Raw genomic sequence first — 23,971 nt, 5'->3', positions numbered from 1 at the left:
GTAAGTGATCTGACAACTTATCTAATTCTGACTATAAAATTGTGTCCAAAACAACCATATGTTTCTATCCCCTACATTGGTTCTGAAAACAGAAGTAGTGGGAGACTGCAGATAATTAATTGGAAAAATGTATCCAGCTTTCAAATAAACAATGTCAAAAAAAAAAAAAAAACCCATAAACCTCATAAAAAAGATCAAAGGGAATTTTAAAACATTTCTGTGTGTACCTTAAAAATGAAGAGAGTAAATCTCAGGTTATGTTTATACAGTGCCCACACATCCATATGAAAGGTAAGAAGTAAGCCACTCATTTGTCATATTGTCTAATGAATGTCAAACATCCAAAGTTCCAAATTTGAGTAAATGTTCACTTCTCATCCTGATGTTTGATGTTCTGTAGAAAGAACATCCATGAAAGTTTTAAATGAATAAGAACTCCAGTCAGGATATGAAGAAAATTACCCTATAAGATTTTTTTAATCTTTATTTTCTATCTTATGCAAGTACATTTTAAAATGTCCCAGTGGATAAAGAGGAAATTGGGAAAAAAAGAGGATAGGCAGCTCACAAAAAAAGAATCACAAGTGATCAAATAAAAAGTAATAAGGGCCTGAGCTAAGTCACTGGCCTTGGGGAGAAGTATGAGGGCCTTTATTAGAGAGATTCTTAAAGGAATATATGTTATTAGATTAGATATAATGAATGAGAGAAAAGCCTCAGAAATGATGCTGAGGGTACCGACTTGGGTGAGCAGGTGAATGGTGAGGCCATTAACTATGATTGGGAATGAAGGTAGAGGGAAAGCAGTGAGTTTGGTTTTGGATGTGTGGACTCTGAGGTGCCTTTGGGACATCCAGGCAAATGTATATAGTAGGCAGTTGGAAAATTGCATCTGGAGATGGGGAGAAGAGCAGCAGTTAGAGCAAATCCATTAGGGAGTCATGGGCATATGGATCGATACATTTCTGTTTTGCTTTAACCTGGCTTCACCTTTGTAAATATCAGGTAAATGTTATAGTCCATTAAGAAAAAAGCGCCCCATATCAAATAGCTACTTATTGTTAGTCCTGTTCAAACTCAGAGAAATCCCTTTTTCATTCTTGGGCATTCCTATTTGCAAGCGGTCAGAAGTTCAAGGTAGTCCTTTAGTCTTCCTATCCAGAGATTTACCATTTCTTCATTAGGGGAGAATTAAATGGGAAAGATCATTTGTAAATGTTTGCTCACTTCATTGCATCCAAAAAGATAGGGTACATTATGGCTGGGTGCTTCTTTCTATAAATGACTCTATCCCTAGGGACCCAAATTTGGGGGCAAAGAAAGATTTGTGAATTGTCGTGTATGAGGTGAAATACCAGGAAAATCTTTCATCGGAGTAAGAATTCTGTAGGCCTAGATTCTAAATACTACAATGTAGTTGTGCTGACCGCATTACCAGTGTTTCTATTATAGACTTTTACACCTAGAAAAAATATTGTAGAGATCACTGAGTTCAAACCTACCCCTATCCCATAAATTGTACAAATCTGGAAGCAGAGAACCCCACAAGTTTGTGATTTAACCAGGGGCACACAGTTAATGACAGAAACAGAACTACACCTGGATTTTCTAACTCTACTCTGTGGCTTAAATTTAACAGATGAGGATTTCTATCTATCCACCAAACCCTGGGTTATGGGCCTACAATTTTTCTGAGCCATCGTTTTCCATGAAAAAAGACCTTTTTTTCTTCTACTTTTAATCTTACTAGAAGTTCCCTCAATCCATTTTATTTGTATACTAAAACAATTAAGCTTAGTTTTTCAAAAAGAAGTAGATACAATACAAATCCTGCTTTACGGTGTTAGGTATATATGTATTTTTTAGTGTTAGGTATTTTTGACTGAATTTTCTAGACTTCTATTCCTTTATGTTCTGCTAATTGCCTGAAGAAACTGTCAACACTTTATTTAGTCTTTTTATTTTTTGTAATAGCATGTCCTCATAAGTTTGTAGTTTTTTTTGTTTTGTTTTGTTTTTTGTTTTTTTACTCTGGGACAGAAAATTGCTTTCTTTTGAGTCTCTGTATCATTGACTTTTTTTTCAGGTATGAGATAGTATTCAAACAGCAGGTGGGAACTGAGGATATATTCCTGGGATTTTCGAGAAAAGACTCTTCAACCGCATGTTGTGAAGATCTAGTGGTGAGCCTCTCCATCTTCCCTATGACCATTATGGCTACATTGACTGACTGTTGTATACATAATACCATAGGCAAAGCAGTAAACTCTTTAAAAGTAGTGGTTGCTATGTTTTAGGTACTAAGGGAATAATGGGATTGACAGTTTAAAATTGGTTAACACGTACAAAACAAACTAAATTTACACATGTGGATAAGATTTACAAATAAACGTAATAGAATCATAGGACATAATACACTATTTCTAGTCCTATGAAAACTGCCCTTCCCTGAATCTCTCTTATCTCTTATATCTGTATTTCTTCTAACAACTCAGCTTACATTGTGCAATTTTAAAAGGGATTTTTTCTTAATTTTTGGATCTGAACTTCTGATTTAAAACTCTAAAAGACATCTAAAATGTTATCTTGGCTCCTTTATCAGAATGACACTATTTCTATGTAATACCAATGAGATCAATGAGATCCCCTTACCTCTGCTTATTTGAGCCTCAGAATGATCCTGTTGAAAAGTCTGGGCCTAACCAAGAAGGTAGGATATAACTTGTTTTGGCAGCATACACTAGTAATTCTGGTGTGAATTCTTTTCCTGAGATCAGCGGCTATGCATCTATCTTTTCCCCTCCTTCTCTCACAACACTCTACAGTATGGAGTACTGAGGTGCCCATTGGAGATGCTTAATCTTTTTTCCTTAAGCAAATGATAAATGGAATCTCTCTTTTGCATGAACTTCAGGTTTTCTTTTATTAGCAAAATCTAAGGCGTTCAATTGAATCAAGTAACATAATGGGAATAGTGAGCTTAAGTACCTCAGGAGATTTTTCAAACTCTAATGAGTTAAGGTTTCAAGTGATTTTGAAGTAATTAGCTTCCAGGGTTTTACCAGTAACATCCCAATTCTTCTTTTTTAAATAACTGTAAAATAACATTTTTGATGTCTAGTATTGAGGATTGCTGTAAACTCTGGAGAAATTCTGGGTCCTAAGTAAATAACTGTTGTGAGCCTTTCTATCTCTCTCCTGTAAAGTGCTACTAGTATTAATAATAAAGGTGTCCTGAATGAAGACTCTTGGAAACCAAATTGTACCTCAGGGTAGGAGTATACAATTTATGTAAAACTCAACACGTATATGCTGAAGAAGACTTGATCCCTCCTTTTAATCAACTTCTAATTGATTGGGGAGACAGAACTCACATAAATGAAATCAGCTTTTTTTTTTTTTTTTAAGATTTTATTTATTTATTTGAGAGAGAGAGAATGAGAGACAGAGAGCATGAGAGGGAGGAGGGTCAGAGGGAGAAGCAGACTCCCTGCTGAGCAGGGAGCCCGATGCGGGACTCGATCCCAGGACTCCAGGATCATGACCTGAGCCGAAGGCAGTCGCTTAACCAACTGAGCCACCCAGGCGCCCCTGAAATCAGCTTCTTAATAACAGTTAAACTCAGTGTTGACAGTCTACCAGGAGTTTAGAGGGTTTGGATAAGGCATGGAATAGAAGCTGCGTGAAATATTTGTTGGTGCTATGGCACTTCGCCTCATGTATACTGTTCTTTTTCTCTTGCTTTTTCTTCATATATTCAGTTTTCTTAATTCAATTAGCCAAGGTATAGTACATCATTAGTTTTTGATGTAGTGTCCAACGATTCATTAGTTGCGTATAACACCCAGTGCTCATCACATCACATGCCCTCCTTATTGCCCATCATCGAGTTACCCCATCCCCCCACCCACCTCACTTTCCACAACCCTCAGTTTATTTCCTGGAGTCAAGAGTCTCATATGGTTTGTCTCCCTCTCCGATTTCTTCCCCTTCAGTTTTCCCTCCCTTCCCCTATTGTCTTCTGCACTATATCTACCATTTACATCGACATGGATGGAGCTGGAGGTTATTATGCTAAGTGAAATAAGTCAATCAGAGAAAGACAGTTATCATATGATTTCACTCATATGTGGAACATAAGGAATAGTGCATATATTCAATTTTTAAATACTCAGTGAGTACTATTACATACCAGACACGGTTCTAAGTACTAGGGATACAAAGATAAGTAAGATACAGTCATCACCCTCAAGGAATTTACAGTAAAGGAGGTGGACGCGTAACAGATCATTGCAATTCAGTATGGTAAGTACATACTTAGAGGCATATATGTGTGACATATATGGTGTCATAAAGCAGAAAGGGATCAACACTGGGTAGACAGGACTTTTCCAGTAGACAACATTCCAAGAAGAGCATTCCAAGCAGAGGTAAAGCACTTGGGGAGGTATCCAGGCATGAAATAGCCTGGCCTGTTTGAGTAAAGTGTGAGCATAAGAAGAAGAAAGAATAGTTGTGAATAGTGGTGTATTGGTAAGCCAACTCTCAAAAAAGAAAAACAATCCCTGATCTGTAGCTTGAATTTTATCTTGTAGGCATATTAATGATGATATCCACCATCATTGCTTAACCCCACTGGTAAGATTCAGACTAAAGAGGTTGTTGACCACATCTCAATTATTTCTTGCTCAAATTTATAAGCTTACTATTGCTGTTGATAATATGGCATTTTCTCAGATCTAAGACATCATCAAATTGCCATTTATTTAATAACAAAGGAAAAATAGGTGTGCTACCCCATTAAATGTTCACATTGATTGCATGATGCATCTCAGTATCAGAAACACTAAAATGTGGGGGGAATTACACCCCAGAACTGGCTAAATTTGTGATTTGGGGGCTGGACCTGGTCTATATGTAACAATCCAACACAGAGACTTTAAGAAAACCTCTGTTTAAGCTGAGGAAGATAGTAGCACGAACAATCTGTTTAAGTACAAGGAGTGATTTGGGGTTTAAAAATTCACCAGGACCACCCTTTCCTTTACCCTCCCCAGACTCCAAATAAGAAAGCAGGATTCATGAGTCTTAAAGCAATTGTCCTAAACAAAATTCTCAGTTACGATTATGCATGTCTTCAGCAAACCTTCCATTCTTTCCTTCTAACGTCAAGCCAAAGAGCTTCATTATCTAAATTCTGCCTGCTGCACCCCTCCGAGTTTGTAGCTACCAAGCTTCCCTGGCCTTAATCTATAATTAGGCATTTTATGTTTTAAGTAAAAATTGTGTATATTTAAAGTGTACAACATGATGGTTTGATACACATATACATAGTGAAATGATTACTGCAGTCAAGCTAATTAACATATCCTCTCCTCACATACTTACCATTGTGTGTGTGTGTGTGTGTGTGTGTGTGTGTGTGTGTGTGTTGAGAGCCCTTGAAATCTACTCTCTCAGCAGATTCCCAGTATTCAATATGGTATTAGTAACTATAATCATCATGATGTACATTTTAGAGCTACAGCTTGGTCAGTGGTTTGCTGGTTTGTTTTGTTTTGTCTTTAGCTGCCAACCATTTTCTTCAAACAAAATTCTATGAGAAAGCCCAACATATAGAACACATACAAGCACCAATGCCTTGGTTAAAAGGGTACGATCACCCATGAGGCAGCTCCTAGGAGAAAAACTGGGGCTCTTTGGAACACGGTTTGAAAGATGCTTATCTAGCCTTTTCTCCTTGTATTACGGTTGAGAAAATAAGGTCAAGCTTGTAAGGTATCAAATACTCATATAAATTAATGGAAGAATAACAAGATAGCTAGTGGGCTTTTTCCTCCTAGGTAACATGTATGTTTTTCTTTAAACCTCATGAGTTTAATGCCTCTGTCTTGTTCTATTTTACTTTATTTGATTTTACTATTTTTTATTTTCTCTCTTGTTCTCTATACTTTCCATCCCTCCCCACAAGGATCCCACTATAAAGGGTTTGATATATATCCTTGACTATATATCCTTGAATACATATCTACCACTGTTTGCTATATTTTTTTAATTCAACAAATACTTATTGAGCACTTACTATAGGCCAGATACTTGGTATACAGTGTTGAACAAAATAGAGATGTTTCTCTTTCTCACGAGGAGCTTACTATCAAGAGATCAGTCTATAAGCAGCACAGACTTCCACAGATCTATCCAATAAGGAGACAGTGAACCCAAATGGATAAAAATTCTTACTTACACAGGCAGGATAAGCTAGATCAGCATGGTGTCAGCTCCGCATGTCCCTTTGCCCCAGAGGACAACATCGAACTAAAGGGACCAGATGACAGGTGACATGAGCAATGGGGCACTCTGTTGCTAAAGAGCCAACTCTAGATTGTAGCTGGACTGTTTTATAGCCGGCATCCATACCCAAGAGGAGGGAGGTAGAAAGCTCTTATGCCTTATTGGAACCAGGGAGGAGGGTGAGAAACTGCCTCATGGTAGCCTCCTGCAAGATAAGGAGCCTCCCACAAGGTAGAAAGACAGATAAGAAACAGCCTTGAGGCAACTCCTCACAAGACTGTATCTTCCCATATTCTAGGAGGATCACAGGATGTTCTGCCAAGACTTGGGGCAGGCTGCAGTTGGGCCTTGCCTATGTGGCCAGTGTAGATAGTGCAGGGTTACTAGAGTGCCATAGCGGAGCCATTTTCCTACATTTACAGTCTATGGATAAAGGTTTTTATCCTGCTCGTTTTCACTTAAAATGATATAATAATAATAATAGCAAATAATTTATAGACTGCTTACTATGTGCCAGGCATTTCTCTGAGAACTTTGCACAGGGTAAATCATTAATCCCCACATCAACCCTATGAAATAGGTGCTATTATTTTCACTTTACAGAGGAGGTTGCTGAAGCACAAAGAAGTTAAGTGACTTGCATTAAGTTCACACACTCAGAATCTGGTAGAACTATGATTTGAACCCAAACAATGTGAATTTGATAGAAGTGTGTATAAAGTGATCTGGTGCAAAGAAGTAGTCCAAGCAGACTTCACAATACAGGTGGCATCTGGCCTGGACATTTGAAGTACATGGTAGTTTGTCAGGGTGGAAAATCTGTCTGAGCAGAATAAACAATGGCATCAGCAAAGGCCTAGTGCTATTAAAGTACATGATGTGTTTTGAAAACTATTTGTGATGTTCTTGGAGCCCCAGAATGCACATGGAGCAATAAAAGAAAACAAAATAAGGAGCTTAGAGCTAGTTGTAAAAGCCCTTGAATGCCACACCATGTGCTATGGATTGAATTGTGTCCCCCTCAAGGTTCATATGTTGAAGCTCTAACCTCCATTGTAATGGTATTTGGAGATGGAACCTTTGGGAGGTAATTAGGTTTAGATGAAGTCACAAGGGTAGGGGCTACATGATGATATTAGTGCCTTGATACAAAGATGCCAGAGAGCTTGCTCTGCTTGCTCTCTCTCTGGACCATGTGAGCACACAATAAGAAGACAGCTTTCTGCAAGCCAAGAAGAGAGCTTTCACCAGAAACCAACCATACTGGCATGTTTGGCATGCTCCGATTCCAGTCTGTAGTATTTTGTTATGGCAGCGCCAGCTGACTAAGACACCATGAGCTGTGGACTTTTGTGGGAATTAGAGTTACAAAATGTCTTCAAGCAGGTGAGTTAAACAATTAGGTGTATATTTCAGAACAACTCTAGTGGCAGATTATGGTGGAGAAATTGGCAGAGATGATGGTAGGAGATGAGTGTGAGTTAGGGAGATTGGTGGTAGGCAAAAACCAGTTAAGAGACAATTGCACTAATTCAGGTAAGAGAGGTAGGAACCTGGAGTGTGGCAGAGGGGATAGAGAACAAAGTAGACATTTCAGAGGTAATACTGATAGGATTTAGAAAGTTCTCAAATGGGATATGTAAGGAAGAAACAGGAGTCAAGAGTTCTAGCTTGGGTGACTGGGTAAATGGTGATGACATTAATCAAGATATGGGAATGTAAAGTGGTTTGTCTCTGGATGATAGTCTTAGAAATGGTTTCTATTTCTTTTTCCTCGTCTGAGTTCCGCCCCCCCCCTTTTTTTTTAACAATTACCATCTATTACTTCTGGAATAAGAGTAAACCAAGGGTGGTTTTGTTTGTGGTATGGGGATATCAGGTAAGAAATGCAAAAGAAGACAAAGTTCTAAGAGAAAAATAATAAGTTTTGGTTATATTGAGTTTGAACTGCCTGCAAGAAATCTTGTTGGAAGCATCCAGTAGGCTGTTAGAAATATAAATCCATGCAGAACTCAAAGACAGGGACTGGAGATGTTGATTTTCAGAATTGGTGTTTGCTCTCTGAGGGATTAGAATATACTACCACTGAGTGCTGGCTTTGCATCAGGCTTAGAATGATGTAGAACTGATTTTAGGTAGCACCTGTATGCTTGGGGGGGTTGTTGAGAGGGACACTAGGAAGCTTGCAGAAACGGGACTGAGGACAGAATACATAGCCCTTGGGACAGGGTCAATATTCAGAGGCAGCGTTCAAACAGAGGCATCAGAAATTCTCACTCCAGTTCCAAGCCAGGTATTGAAAACCAAGAGGAATTGGATCAATGGAGTGAGGTTGAGACTGTGTCATGGCTTTAGAGATAAAAACAATGACGATGGGGGAAGCCAAAAAGCTGTCATAGAAACAAGGTGGGAAAAAATAGGAACTTGCCTACTCCTGAGAAATAGGGCTGACCAAAGTACCTGACCTTTTGGGTGCCAGTTGGGGGGCATGGAAAAAGGAACTTCAGGTATCAAAGATATGTAGGAAGATAGCCTGTCTTCTTCATAGGACTATTTGTGGCGGGAAGGGGGATGGGTGCAATGGGGAAGTAGGTCCGTGGATTCCCATTTTCTCCCATTCGTTTTGAACAGCAGATTATCTCTAAAATCTAAAAGTGAATGGGACTAGGGTTATTGATATTCTGCCAAGTGACCCATCGTTTGTTCTAGAGGAGGGGAAAAGCAGCCTGCACATAGCTTGATATTCTTTTTGAGCTGCAATGGCTTCTTAATATTTTGGTTCTTCTCCTTTAATGCATCTGTATTGATAAGGGGACATTCTGATGTGACCTATAAAGCAAGGCATTAAGCCTGTTTCTCTTTCATCATCACCTCTTCACTGGGATCTGAGCCTCACTCCATCTCTAAATCTCACTGAGAATAGGGTGAGAGTCAGGGATGGGATGGGAGTCAGTCACTATCTGACAGACACAACCAGAAGTCACATGTTTATCATTCTCATCTCAGACAGGGCTATCCCTCATTCTGAGCAAAGTGTCTCCCTATCTTCTGAGAACTCACTTGTTTCTTGAATGGTCTGCTTCTCAAGTCCTGTTTTCTCTCTTAAGGTTAAATCAGTCCTATTCATTGACCTTTAATGAACAAATGGGTTTGGCTGCTTGATAATGGAATAGATTCTCTTTTCCATATAAATTCTAGAGGATGGACACCTTTTTTGCAGGCTTTCTGATTATGCTAACCTTATTTGATTGGTTACCTATCAGACTGTGTGTCAGGGAGAAGGGTATTTGAGCTGTAATACAATTCCTTATTATCAGCTCCAGGCAGCACAGTAAACCTTCAAATTCAATTTCTAATAGTTCTCTCAGTAATATACATACATTTATAGTTAATATCATAACATTCTTTCATAATGATGGTGAGAGGAAGAATACCTCCTTCAAAGCTAATCTAATTGTATAGATTTAATACATTTGTGATTATGAAAGTTAGATGTATTTAAAATTTTAAATAGTACCAAAATTAGTAGAGTTGAAAATACAAGTCCTCCCATAATGAGAGATAGATGCAGAATGCGTGTGGGCGGGGGAGAGAGAGAGAGATGGGGGCAGAGTTTGAGATGGGCTTAGGGTCAGGTATGAAATAAGAGTGAAAAGTGTCTTATCCATATTACTTGGTAAAAAAAAAAAATCAGCAACTTTAGATTTTGATGATACCATTTTGAGGAGGTTTCATTAAAATATCTGAATCACATGGTCCAGAATCCTTGAACGAGTACAGGCAGAAACTTCTGAATCCTTGCGAGCAGGAACAGATTGACCCTAGGAAAATGCCAGTATTTGAGGGGCAGATAAGGGAAGAGGAGCTGAGAAAGATATTCAGAGATGGGAGAAAGCCATAACAGTATCTGCTGCTATAGAAGGGTAAACCAGGATTGGGGTGCAGAAGGAATTTTTAGATTCGTCAGTTAAGAAGTCTTTGGTGACCTTTGGAAGACAGCAGCTTCAGTGGTGTGGTAGGTGCTAACACCAGATTGAAGAAAGCCAAGAAGTGAACAAGAAGTGAGGAAGAGAAGGCAGCAAATGTAGATCATTCTCTGAGGAAGTTTGACAATGAAGGGGAGGAGAGGAGGAGGAGGCAAGATTTAGGGGTATTTTTTAGGATAAAAGAGAATTCAGAATGCTTTTCAGTTGATAACAAATATCCCTTCATTTGCTTAAGTAATATTTATTGAATGCTTAATGTGTGTCACTAGAGTGAATGAACAAATAGTAAAAAAGTAGTCATGGTCTGGGCCCCCAGAGGACTTTTAGAAATGGGTGGAGGCATTTTTGGTTATAGGATGTTATTGGCTTTTAATACTTAGGGGCCAGAGATGCTCTAAATCCTGCAATAAGAGGGACAATCCTAAAAACAAACAGTTGTCCTGCACAAAATTAGAAAAAAAGGGGTTGGAGATATGAGGATGGACCACCCAGCAGTATTCTACCTTTTTGATTACTTCTTCCTTCTTAAAACATGTGTTTCTCTTTACTATAATGACTCCTCTCTCTTCTGGTTTTCCTCCAGAATCACTGGGCATCTCCTCATCTCCTTTGGCCCCAAATCACCGGTTTTTCCTCTCCCGCCTCGAGTTCTCTAGGTCTCTGAAAAAAACCTATGTCTCTTTTTTCTCTATTCTCTTTCCATACAGTCCGATGGCTTTAAATACTATTTCTCTAGTCTTGGCCTCTCCCAGAAGCTTCAGATTCATATAACCAACTGCTTACTTGACATCTCTCACTTTAATAGACAATCCAAGCCTAACATGCCCAAAACAGAACTCTTAATTGTCTTCCCCAAACCTCTTTTTCATTGACCTTCATCATCTCAGGAAATGGCAAGAACATTCACCCAACTGCACAAACTAAACACCTAAATCATCTCTCGTTCCTCTTTATAGCATCAGCAAGTCTTTTTGGCTCTACTTTCAAAATATATTCTAAATCCATCTAATTTTCATTACCACCACAACTACCATCATGTTCCAAACCACCATCATCTTTCACCTGGACCATTATGAGTCCCTCCTCTCTCTTCTCCCTCCTTCAACAATTACTTCCTTGCAGCCTTTCCACAGTGTCCAGAGAGATCCTTTTTTAAAGTAAATCAGATCACATCACTTCTTTGTTCAGAACCTTTAGTGGCTTCCTACAGCACTTGGAACAAAATCCAGACTCCTTATCTTGACCTATGAGGCCTTATATGATCTGATGCCTACCTACTTTTTCAGTTTCATTTGACACCACATTTTCTTCCCTGTTCATTATGTTCTAGCCACCCTGGCCTTAGTAGCTGCAATTTTTTAAAGTAGGCTCCATGCCTAATGTAAGGCTTGAACTCATGACCCCAAGATCAAGAGTCACATGCTCTACTGACTGAGCCAGCCAGGTGCCCCATAGCTGCAATTTTAAATAGTATAGTCAGGGAAGGCATCACTGAGAAGGAAATATTTGTGCAAAGACTTGAAGGACATGAGAAAGTGAGGCTAGGAGGTTGGAAAGGTTATCTAAGTGGATATATAAATCAAACACTGAAGACAGAAATTTAATGTTAGAAATATCAATAGAGAACAAAGAATTATTATTATTATTAAAGATAGGATGACCACCCAGCAGTATTTTACCCTTTTGATTACTTCCTCCTTAAAACGTTTTAAGGAATTGGTAGATGATTCCAACAAGGAGGGTATTTGATGGTATAGTGTGAAGACCTGAGATTCATTTTTAAAAGCTAGAGGAAAGGGGCAGGCCCAGGGATATAAATGCAATGGGAGAAAAAAAAAAAAAACAGGCATCCACTGAGAAGACTAGGGAAGCAGTGTGATCAGGGGAGATCCAGATTTCAAGAAATTGAAAGGAATATTCAGAGGCTGAAGAGATAAAGGGTGATGGACTGTGTGTTCCAGAGGAACTATGGAAGGGTTTCATGAGTTGGTGAGGGGTAGGAAATGGAAACAAAATAGAGGATATGGAGATCTCGATGGTAATTGTTAGGTGATAAGCAAGGACTTGGGAGTCTGAGGCTCCTTGTGTTCTTGACAAATAGTGATAAAAGTATAGTGGATTTTGTTCTGGTAGTCTCCAGACAGCTAGTGGTACTGAGGCTATGAGTGTTTGGGGGTGATTGTGGGGGCCAATAGAGACATGGAGGTCCTATAGATGAGTCTTCTTATTCCAAAATGAGCTGCGCTTACCCTTGATTCCTGTGAGAGAAGAGGTACTATGCTTCCATGATCTCATAAGACAGGCATGACACTATAGTACTGCGATGTTTCAAAGTGGTAACATCAGGGGTTCCTGGGTGGCTCAGTCAGTTGAGAGTCTGCCTTCAGCTCAGGTCATGATCCCAGGGTTTTGGGATTGAGCCTCACGTCCAGCTCCCTGCTCAGTGGGGAGTCTGCTTCTTCCTCTGCCCCTCCCCCTGCTTGTGCTCTCTCTCAAATAAATAAATAAAATTTAAAAACCCCAAAGTGGTAACATCATAGAAAATTTATCCATTAATTTAAAAATGTATCTATTGGTTTTTTGTCCTGGTTTTGGAGAACATATACCTCTATATTTTTATTCTTCAGAGGTAAATATATTATTTCAAAGTAGGGAAACATCACCTTTAATTTTTTTCATTTTCCTATAGATCATTATTACTCATGAGAATTTTTATAAAATACTTAGATGGCTGCAATGTGAAAAATATCTCCAGAGTTAAATGTGGGTTTCCATAGTTAAACAATGGGAAGTTAAACTACCGAAGCAATTCGGAATGAGACCTACCCAAACTTTTTCTGTTAATCAAAATTTCCTAACATTAAGTTTCAAATTGAAACTCAAATAGTCTTAACTTCTTTGCTAAGAATCAAATATATTGGAGATGGTTCCTGTATTTCTGTCAAATAAAAAATATTTTTATAATATCCTGAATCCATAAATAAGAATATCTTTTAAATTTTCAGCCCAAACCCTTCTGTATATCTTGAGCATCAATAGAGTTTCAGTAAATAGCATACATAGACTGGCCAAGTTACATATAAGGTATATTTCATTTATTCTTCCGTTCTGGTTGTCAGGAAGTGACAGCTCAAGAGGAAACATAGAATGGATGACCTCTGTGGAACATTCGCCATTTGGCCTTTTCATTTCAATTTTCCAGCATCTTATAATATGATCACGGACACTTGTCTGAGGAACGGGGGAGCCTGTATATCATTTACAGATTATAGGAATATTATCTCTTCAGGAACCATCTTGTCATATAAATCTCTTGTAACAAAACAATAAAGAGGAAATTTAGAACTCAAAATGATAATCCTACATTAATGACCTCCCCTCCCAAACACTTTGGTATATTAAGCCAGCTCTGTTACAACACATAGAGGAAAATAAACAGAGGACCATGAAAGCAATTTGATCTACCTTTACTTATCTCCAGGAAAGCCCCAAAGTGAATTCCCAGAGACAGACTAAGCAAGTAGTTTTAACTACTTGTCAGAAGACAAGCTGAAAGTGGAAAGAAAGGCTCACACAAACCTTAAAGTAGTGGACCTTTTCCTGCTCTTCTTATTCACAAGGCCAGAAGACAGAGGTTTAAACTGAAGTTAGTGATAGATACTGTGGTAGCCAGCCTACAAGATGGCCCCTAATGGTTTTCACTTCCTGATATTCTTCCCTTTATGTAGTTCCCTCTCACACTGAATAGGGCTGCCCCATGTAACCAATAGGATATCATAGAAATGAAAAAGTACACTTTCTGAGACCATGTTAGGGACGGAAAAAGGGCATTGCTTTTGCCTTGCTCTTTTGGATCATTCACTCTTGGGAGAAGACAGCTATTGTGTCATAAGGACAGTCAAGCAGCCCTAAGCCCTATGGAGAAATCCACGTGGTGAAGAACTGAGGCCTCCTGGCAATAGCCATGTGAGTGGGCCATCTTGGATGCAGATCCTCTAGCCCCAGTAAAGCCTTCAGATGTATGCAGCCTCAGTCAGTATCCTGATTACAACTTCATTTTAGACCCTAAGCCAGAACTACCTAGTTAAGCCACTCCCAAATTCCTAAGCCAAAGAAAATGTGTGAGATAATAAATGTGTATTGTTTTGAGCCATAAATTAGGGGGGAGGTGTAATTGGTTTTGGTTATAAAACAATAGATAACTATAAGCAATAGATAACTAAGAAGTGACAGAAACAGAATTCAAACTCAAGCTTGACTGCAAAGGTTGAGCTCCCCAAAAGTTGAAAGTTTCCCAATGAAATTTTTAGTTTTCCCTAGTTTACCTATTAAAATAAGTAATTATTTGAAATAAATCAATTTGCATCCTATGTAAAGGGAGGAACATCAGTTCATTTAATTGCTTGGTCAGTAACATACTGTACTTACTAATGTTGGACTAGTTAGATCTTGGGTACAATCAGTTAGAAGTCAATAAAAAACCATGTCTATTTTCTGGGAATTCATTAGAAGTATTTCTAAAGCAGTCTGATTCATGTTTCAGGAGTTTTTCTGTTAAGATTCCTATTGAACCTTCTAGCTTATGAGATATTAATGTGTACGATTCCACTTAATTTGTTCCTTCCTGTCCCTCCTCTGAAAACATTTTAGTACACAATTTTAATTTTCTCAAGAGGAAAAATTAGTGAGTTGTTTCTAAATTACCCTTCACTAGAGTTGCAAGTGATTTTAAGAACCGCTTTGACGTTCTACCCAGAAGTTGTATCTACATTTCACATAAGTTATCATTTTTTTCCTTCCTCAAATGTCATTTCAACCTTGAGGAAATAATCTTTTACCTTGAAAGATCTGAACATTTCAGACTAAAGAAATAAATATTTATATCCCTTGGTCCAGGTGATATGAGTCATCCTGTAACTAAAGAACATCTCAACTATCAGATCTGCAAGTTATAATAAAAATGGGTCTTTCTTTGTCCAATAGAATGCTCATTTACTTTGAGGTGGGGCACCTATAACTACCTCTAAGAAATGCTCTATTTCTCTCACTTAAAACATCTATTAATTATGAAGATCTGAGTTTTCAAAATATAAATAGGAGGTAATTCTTTGTTTAATTAAAATATTAGCCATAGGATATATTTAGATAGTAGGACCTCTAGAGCTCTATTTACAAATATTTTTATATACAGATTTAATAAAGTAAAATATAACTACAGACATGTATTGGTCCACAAATTTTATATTGCAAAAACACTATTGCCTACTTTAAGCTTCTTACAAGGAATTCCATTTTCCCCATTACTTATTTGATATGTATTTCCCTCATAACCTGCTGTTTTTATCCTTACCATTCCAGTTCTTTTTTTTTTTAATATTTTATTTATGTATTTGATAGAGACACAGCGAGAGAGGGAACACAAGCAGGGGGAGTGGGAGAGGGAGAAGCAGACCTCCTGCTGAGCAGGGAGCCGGATGCGGGGCTCAATTCCAGGACCCTGAGATCATGACCCGAGCCAAAGGCAGATGCTTAACGACTAAGCCACCCTGGTGCCCCTACCATTCCAGTTCTTAAATCACCGGATGTCTGATATTTCAAGTCTTCTAGCTCATTTTAGAGAAGGCTTCATAATTTACCTTAACCTTAAGTTGTTTTGTTTGTTTATAGAAACCATATGCCATGGCATCTCAGATAGATGGATGGATGGATAGATGATAGATAGATAGATAGATAGATAGATAGATAGATATATCAACTTCCATCAAAAAGGGAATTAATTAAATTAGAGTGAGGGATGAGACTTTGTACTGTGGTAAAATACACAATACAAAATTCACTGAGAGTGACATGTAATACATTGACAATGTTGTGCAACCATCACCAATATCTAATTCCAGAACATTTTCATCAACCCAGGAGGAAATCTGTACTTGTTAAACAGTCACTCCTCTTTTCTCCCTCTCCAACCTCTGGCATCCACCAATCTGTTTTCAGTCTCTATGGGTTACCTACTCTGGATATTTCATATGAATAGAGTCCTACAATATGTGCCTGGCTTCTTTCACTCAGCTTAATGTTTCAAGGTTCATCCATGTAATAGTACTTCATTGCTTTTTATGGCTGAATAATATTCTATTGTATGGCTATACCACAATTTGATTATCCATTTATCAGTTGATGCAAATTTGGGTTGTTTGTGCCTTTGATTCAAGTTATTGTGAATAATGCTGCTGTGAACAAAAACATATAATGTTTTTGTTTGAACACCTGTTTTAAATGCTCTGGGGTATGTATCCAGGAGTGGAATTGCTGGGTCATGTGCTAACTGAGATGAGACATTTTTAAGTAAAATCTTACCAAACCAATCAACAGTCCCATTTTTTTGTGTGTGTAAGGATCATGTTTTTATTTATCTTCTGTTATGTTAACAACTTTTATGGACTCCTACACTTGTCTAGGAATTGTGGTGTGGGAGTTTAGTACTGGGGTACTATAGATGGCATCACCCGCCCACACACACAGGACAACTAACCACTTTTTATTCAAAGTGCCTACTGATATAAAGTCAGTAGAACTGGGTATTTACCCCAAAGATACAAAGGTAGGGATCCGAAGGAGTACGTGCACCCCGATGTTGATAGCAGCAATGTCCACAATAGCCAAACTGTGGAAAGAGCCAAGATGTCCATCGACAGATGAATGGATAAAGAAGATGTAGTATATATATACAATGGAATATTATGCAGCCATCAAAAAATGAAATCTTGCCATTTGCAATGACGTGGATGGAACTAGAAGGTATTATGCTAAGCAAAATAAGTCAATCAGAGAAAGACAAGTATCATATTATCTCACTCATATGAGGAATTCTTAATCTCAGGAAACAAACTGAGGGTTGCTGGAGTGGTGGGGGTGGGAGGGATGGGGTGGCTGGGTGATGGACACTGGGGAAGGTATGTGCTATGGTGAGCGCTGTGAATTGTGTAAGACTGATGAATCACAGACCTGTACCTTTGAAACAAATAATACATTATATGTTAAAAAAAGATAGTAGGAAGGGAAAAATGAAGGGGGGGAAATTGGAGGGAGAGACGAACCATGAGAGACTATGGACTCTGAGAAACAAACTGAGGGTTTTGGGGGGGCTGGGGGATGGGTTAGCCCGGTGATGGGTATTAAGGAGGGCATGTATTGCATGGAGCACTGGGTGTTGTACTGAAACAATGAATCCTGGAACACTACATCAAAAACTAATGATGTGATGTATGGTGACTAACATAATAAAATAAAATTAATAAAAATAAATAAATAAATAAATAAGAATAAAGTCAATAGAAAGCCCCCAACCTTAGCAGGTGCACTAGTATGCACCTTCAGACAATGAAAGTTACAAGCCAGTAACCAACGTGTTTCTATATAGCTTTGGAGTCAGACAGACCTTAGTTCAATTACACACAGTTGCCCTCGGGCCCTTACTAAATTTCTCTGTATCTCAGTTTCATCATCTGTAAAATGGGGGTAATCCTGCCTCTCAAGATTGTTATGAGCAAAGGGCCTAGGCTTGCACATAGCTGGAACTTAATAAATATTAGTTCTCATGTCCCCAAACTTCCTTACACTCTTCACATTAACTGTTCTTCAAGACAGCAGTATTTTTCTTCTCGTTTTCTCTTTCAGGTGAAAATTAAACTGCCAAATACGAACCCTTCTGATATTCAAATTGACATCCAAGAAACGATTCTCGACCTTCGTACTCCTAATAAGTGAGTAAAACTTAGAACTAGAATAATATAATATTAACAAAACTTTAGTCAATATTCTTAAAGTGTACATAGTTATTTTGCATCACCCCTAAAGTCTGAAGAAAAGTGAAAATGTCATTCAGATGTTTGATCTGCATAATATAAATATAAATATATTTGGAAACACCTGATTTTTTTCTGCTTTGCCCCCATGCATTTGGAGTAGGTTGATACTGCCAAAACACAGTCCTTGACATTCAGATACAGTTTGCTTATCTGTGAGGAAAAACAACTAGAGGTGAAAATCTCCTAAGTTTTAAGTCTTTCACATGGTTTTTTGTACAGTGATGGCATAAGAGAAGCAATATCTTTAAACTTTTTGGTTATTGTGGGACTCTAAGGTTCAATTTGATTATATTTCCCTGAAAATTAACGGAAAACTCTTGTCATCAATTACTTAAAACAAAAATTCTAACAATTTATCACTAGTTCCTCAAGTAGTGTGACTACATTGAAAAAGAATACAGGTGATAGTGGAATAATTCAATTAAACATTTAATATTTTCAAAATAGTCTTCTTATTACACAGGTTCGAATTATCTTCCCCAAACACCACACATACAGTAAGATTCTGAGGTAAATGTTTATCCTGAAACCTGGACAAATCAGTCCTCTCTCTCAAAACCAACTCCTTAAAGAGGGAATCCAGGGGACCCAGTGTATACTTGATAAAATATCTAAATATCTCACTGCTTTGTTCACTTTTCATCTGAATGTATAGCAGTGAGCACACTTGGGCTGATTGCAGTGGTTCTTTCTCTGTAACTCATGAACATTTCAAACTGGGCGTGGAGAGTAGTCAACCGCTGACACCTTTTCTTTCTTCCATTATCAGAATCAATACTTCTCCCCTGTTGATCTTAGGACTTCAAAAAAATAAAAAAATAAAAAGTAGATCCTTCATACAAAAGACTTCTATGTGTAAACAACTCAGTGTACCTACGTAGCTTAACCTTGATTTCCACAGTAGAGGCATTTAACCCAAAATGATCTACAGATGAATATATATCAAATATTTTCTCATCACTTATATCATTTCAAAACTACATTCTCACAAGGCATTGTCTCATGTTATAAAAATCCCATCCACTATTCCTACAATTCACTTCAAGGAGTATTGTACTTTTTAAATTCATATTATATATGCTTTTACTCTTCCACACAACCTCTGCGAGGAAAGTTGCTTACGTGAACAGTTAATCTTCCATGATATTGGTGTGCTTGTTAAAAGCACATACGTATCTACACACCATGGAGTTAATTTCCGCTCCCCTTGCAGTTCTCCATCAATCTTCAGGCAGATGCTCTGGCTATGCTATCGTTCCAGATATCTATCAGAGCCCACTAAGTGAAAGACTCACACAGAGATACCTGTCCACATAGAATGTGGGCTACACTAGAATTTTTGGATCATACTGTTCTTATATATTAAATGCTCTGTGCACAGAGGTGCTGTCTCTTAAGAAAAAAAAAATCATGAATGATGGTAGAAGACTGAGGAAAGGCTTATATCATTTTTATCATCTTTCCCAAACACTTGAGCATTCTTTGGAGCCATGCTATTATCTGAAATTGTGTTATTGGAAGTGTGTCTTGTTTTTGAGTTTATTGATATTCATGTTAACTTTCTTTAGTTTCAATTTTGACACCCTCTAACACTGTTTACTTATCCCAAGAAAGGTAAGAGAAAATATCCTGTTCGTGTATGTATAAGGCAGAACAAGTGACTCTATTTTTAAACTGGATGGACTAGTAATATCAGTCAAATGATAGTCAGTTGCATTAGAATTATCAATAAAACCCAGATTTTTAGAATTATACAACCTAAAGAAATAAAGCAATTTCTTAAATTCTTCATTTTTTAAAAACTTGTTGTTTTGGCATGTCAATTCCCAACATGGAGTAGATAGAAAGGAGGAAAGATAGGGGAAATTGGTTAATTTCCCAAGGACTTTTGTCTTCATATGAGATTTCATTATTTTTTGAAGTGAATCCTAAGAATGTCATAAATGAATTCCTTGAATGGGATAATAAGAACATATTGTAAATACAAGTATGAGTTAATTTTTGGTTGAATGCTATTTAGATTATTCTCACCTTTGCTGTGTTCCTTTAATTCAGATTGAGAATTGACTGATGTTCAAACCAAAAAAATGTTTTCAAAATGAAATTGTGAAGTTTAGCTCAGTAGCTATTTCGGCACTTTCTTTGAAAATAGTTATGGCTCCACTAGAAAACCTTTAAAAAGTCCTGTTTATTTTTAACCCAGATATTTAGATAAAATAATTCATTAACTACGTAAAATAAAAACTGCATTATGTGAATATGCACAGAACAAGGTTGTCCTGTATTTAAATCTCTTGCAAGGAATATCACCTTGACTTTGCTAATATAAATGTAAGTATGTAAGTCTCTAAGGTATAGTTCACTTTATAGATAGTTTTTTTGCCTTTACTTTCATATATTATAGTTCACTTTTAAATAATTGCTAATGAAAATTAACACTGGATAAGCATTTGGTCAGTTCCTAAACTGTACCTTCTTAAAAGCAAGTATACTATCAATGTAAAAGCTGAGGGATTGGGTTTAAATGTTTATTCATATATGATAGTACTAATCTATAGTAGGTATTCAAATATTTTGTGGCGACCTATTTGCTTTTCATTCGTTTATTTATTCATTCAACAAACATTTATAAAGTCTTCTGCTAGACACTGGGGGGACACGAAGATAAGATATAGTCCTGTCCTTCAATGAATTGTACATGGATAAGTATTTGTAGAATTTTATTTTGTTTAAATATAAATCTCAATTCAGATATCAGACAGTAAAATAGACTGGACAAAAATACTTCCCTTCTCCTAAGAGCCTAAATAAGTTGCACCATTTCTGTTGTTCAAAATTTTAGTATGTGAAGCCATACTACTAAGGACTAGACAGAAATGCAGGGATAGATGGATCATTCCAGTGGTCACTAACTGTCTCTTCTGAATTTATATCTCTCTGGACAGAGAGGGGCACATTATCATTGGAGCTCCTTCTTCAGTTGATTTATAGTTGTCTTTTAGTGCAATGAAGCTACCACCACTGAGCTTCGCTTTATTTTTAAAGTGAATATATTAACATTTGTAGAATAAGAGATAAAGCAAATCTAATTCCAGCTCAACCTATATTATAAACAATTTTAAAAAGATGGACTCTAAACATTTTTTGCACCCGCTTTCTTGAGATGCCAAATATTACAGGCTATATTAAAATACATCGCGATATTACTTCTGGTGGAGAGAGCTGTTTTTCTTACGCCAGATATCTGGAATGGAACAAGAGTCACAGAAAATTTCTCCTTTTGGTTCCAGAGATTTGTGATAAATACTTTTAATGAGTCCAGTTTCCCGAACTTAGGTCTTTGCAAATGAGTAAAGAGGCAATTGGTTTTCAAAAGTTTGTTTCAAACACTATTTTTACAAGTATTCTATAAGTAGCCATAAAAAAAATACCAGATCCCTTTACTGATTTGGATCTTATACCTTCTAAAAGAGCTTTTCTGTCCACTTTTTATAGAGATACTCAAGCCTTCTCTATGGAGAATGTGAGGTAACAAGAGTTGCATGCATTTAATTTTCTTCAGATACCAGCATGTGCTGACCCCAGGCATAATTCACATTCATACCACTATGACAGAATTATGGATGTCTCATCCCAGCAATGCATCTAAAGCATACAGCTATCCAGTAACTGAGCCACAACTGCAAAATAAACCCAGCAATGTCTCACAGGGCTTTTTGTCAATGTATAGGAGAAAGAACTAGAAGCAAGCACAGAGAAGCACTTTCATTGATCTGGTATTAAAATGATTCCAGGCCTGAATTTCAACAACTATACCTGTAGTAGAGATTCAGCCTGAGGTTGCCCTAGCAGAATTATTATAGAACCATTCCAATTTTCAGATTTGTATCAGTCAGTCACATTCCATCTACACGTAAGCATGGCTGGAAACAGATCTATCCAACCAACTTAAAGTTGCAATGGCTCTATTCCTCTGCCTATAAACCAAGCCTGAGACTATGTGTCTATAATGCAAAATGGGGTCAATTTTGAAAAAAAGAGTGGGGGAACAAAACCCCTGCTTGGATTTTTAAAGCAAAAAAAAAACTGGTATATTATTTGTGTTACTTAGGCATATTTTTGATCCAGTATTTATACTGTCTAAATATTTTTTGGTTCCTAATCTTCTGATGGTATGTATTGCTTTCCATTACCTTATTAAACGTGATATCTTCTTGGGACGTCTGGGTGGCTCAGCTGGTTAAGCGGCTGCCTTCCGCATGGGTCATGATCCCAGAGTCCTGGGATCGAGTCCCACATCGGGCTCCTTGCTCAGCAGGGAGCCTGCTTCTCCCTCCCTCTCCCTCTACTTGTGCTCTCTCTTTCAAATAAATAAAATCTAAAAAAAAAAGTGATATCTTCTTTTTTTATTTAAAGTCAATTAGCCAACATATAGTACATCATTAGTTTTGATATAATGTTCAATGATTCATTAGTTGTGATAGCTTCTTGATATCAGTTTAGGATGCTGATTCTAGGTTTTTATCTTATCTTGTTTTGTTTTGATTTTTAGGAAGCTGTTGATAACCCTTCCCCAGCCTGTGGAATGCAATAGTGCCAAAGCTTTCTATATCCTGGAGACCGAGACTCTTGAGGTCACCGTAGCTTTGAAGAGGGAGTTGGATTTCATTAATTTCTTCTAAAACTTCATGAATAAGGAGGAAAGGGGGTTCATTGGACTGATAAAAAATAAAAGGAAACTTCGGAAAAATTGTTAATGTTTTCTATCTTCTTTATTACTCTGACATATTTCAGAAAGGGTCTAAATTCAATTCTAGTGAGATCCTGATCATTGACAGTCATTTCTATTACTCTGGTCGGAAATATTGTTTTCTCATATTCACTAGGTATTCCATTTTTATAGCAATAGCTGGATAGAACTGACAGGTTATCCAGTTAGATTACTGCATGGTCAATTAAAACTGAAATATGGGAGGGGCGGAGCAAGATGGCGGAGGAGTAGGAGACTTGGATTTCGTCTCCTCTCAGGAATTCAGCTGGATAGGGATCAAACCATTCTGAACACCTACAAACTCAACAGGAGATCGAAGAAAAGAATAGCAACAACTCTCTGCACAGAAAAGCGATCACTTTCTGGAAGGTAGGACCTGCGGAGAAGTGAATCCGAGGCATTATTCGGGAGGATAGACGGCGGGGGAGGGGCCTCCGTCGGCCGCTTCTGGCAAGTGATAGAGCCACGGAGCACAAAATCGGAACTTTTGGAAGTCTGCTCCGCTGAGGGACGTCACTCTGGTGGCGAAGTGGGGGGTGGAACCCTCGTGGGACAGTGTGGTCTCAGGACCCTCGGGGTCACAGGAAGACCGGGGGTGCCTGAGTGCGGCAGAGCTCCCAGGTATCGGAGCAGGGAAGCCGGCTGCAGAGACGGAGCCCAGGCGCGGGCTCTCAGCTCGGGGTTGCCATAAACCGTGATCCGCGGCACAGTCGGGCCACTGCTCCTCCAGCAGGGACCCAACAAGCGGCAGATCCAGGGACACTCACCTTCTTCCCCCGGGAGAAGAGGTGCGGGAGCGCACCGCGGGGATCTGCTGGGTTTGGAGACTCCACCCGGGGTCGGGTGCCAGATAGAAAGGCGCGGTCACAGGCCGGGTGAGCACGGAGTGCGGCCGGAGACCGGGGAGATGGGAGTGACTGACTGCTTTTCTCTGGGGGCTCACTGAGGAGCGGGGCCCCGAGTTCTCGGCTCCTCCAGGGCGGAGATTGGGAGGCCGCCATTTTCACTCTCCGCCTCCAAAGCTGTAGGGAAAGCTTGCAGGGAACAAAAGCTCC

General features: G+C 38.3%; 1 protein-coding gene across 1 annotated transcript in view; it reads left to right on the top strand.

The window, feature by feature from the left end:
* Positions 1–22,827, top strand: part of DNAAF6 (dynein axonemal assembly factor 6) — a 29,983-nt gene extending 7,156 nt beyond the window's left edge. The window contains exons 4-6 of the mRNA XM_036094034.2: positions 2,087–2,183; positions 17,955–18,040; positions 22,698–22,827. Coding sequence (XP_035949927.1) covers positions 2,087–2,183; positions 17,955–18,040; positions 22,698–22,827 — 313 coding nt within the window. The remainder of the gene's footprint in view (positions 1–2,086; positions 2,184–17,954; positions 18,041–22,697) is intronic.
* Positions 22,828–23,971: the final 1,144 nt, after the last annotated feature.

This window comes from Halichoerus grypus, chromosome X (assembly GCF_964656455.1).
Source record: "Halichoerus grypus chromosome X, mHalGry1.hap1.1, whole genome shotgun sequence".
In the NCBI taxonomy this organism is placed as follows: Eukaryota; Metazoa; Chordata; class Mammalia; order Carnivora; family Phocidae; genus Halichoerus; species Halichoerus grypus.
This window is presented reverse-complemented; position numbering and strand designations above follow the sequence as displayed.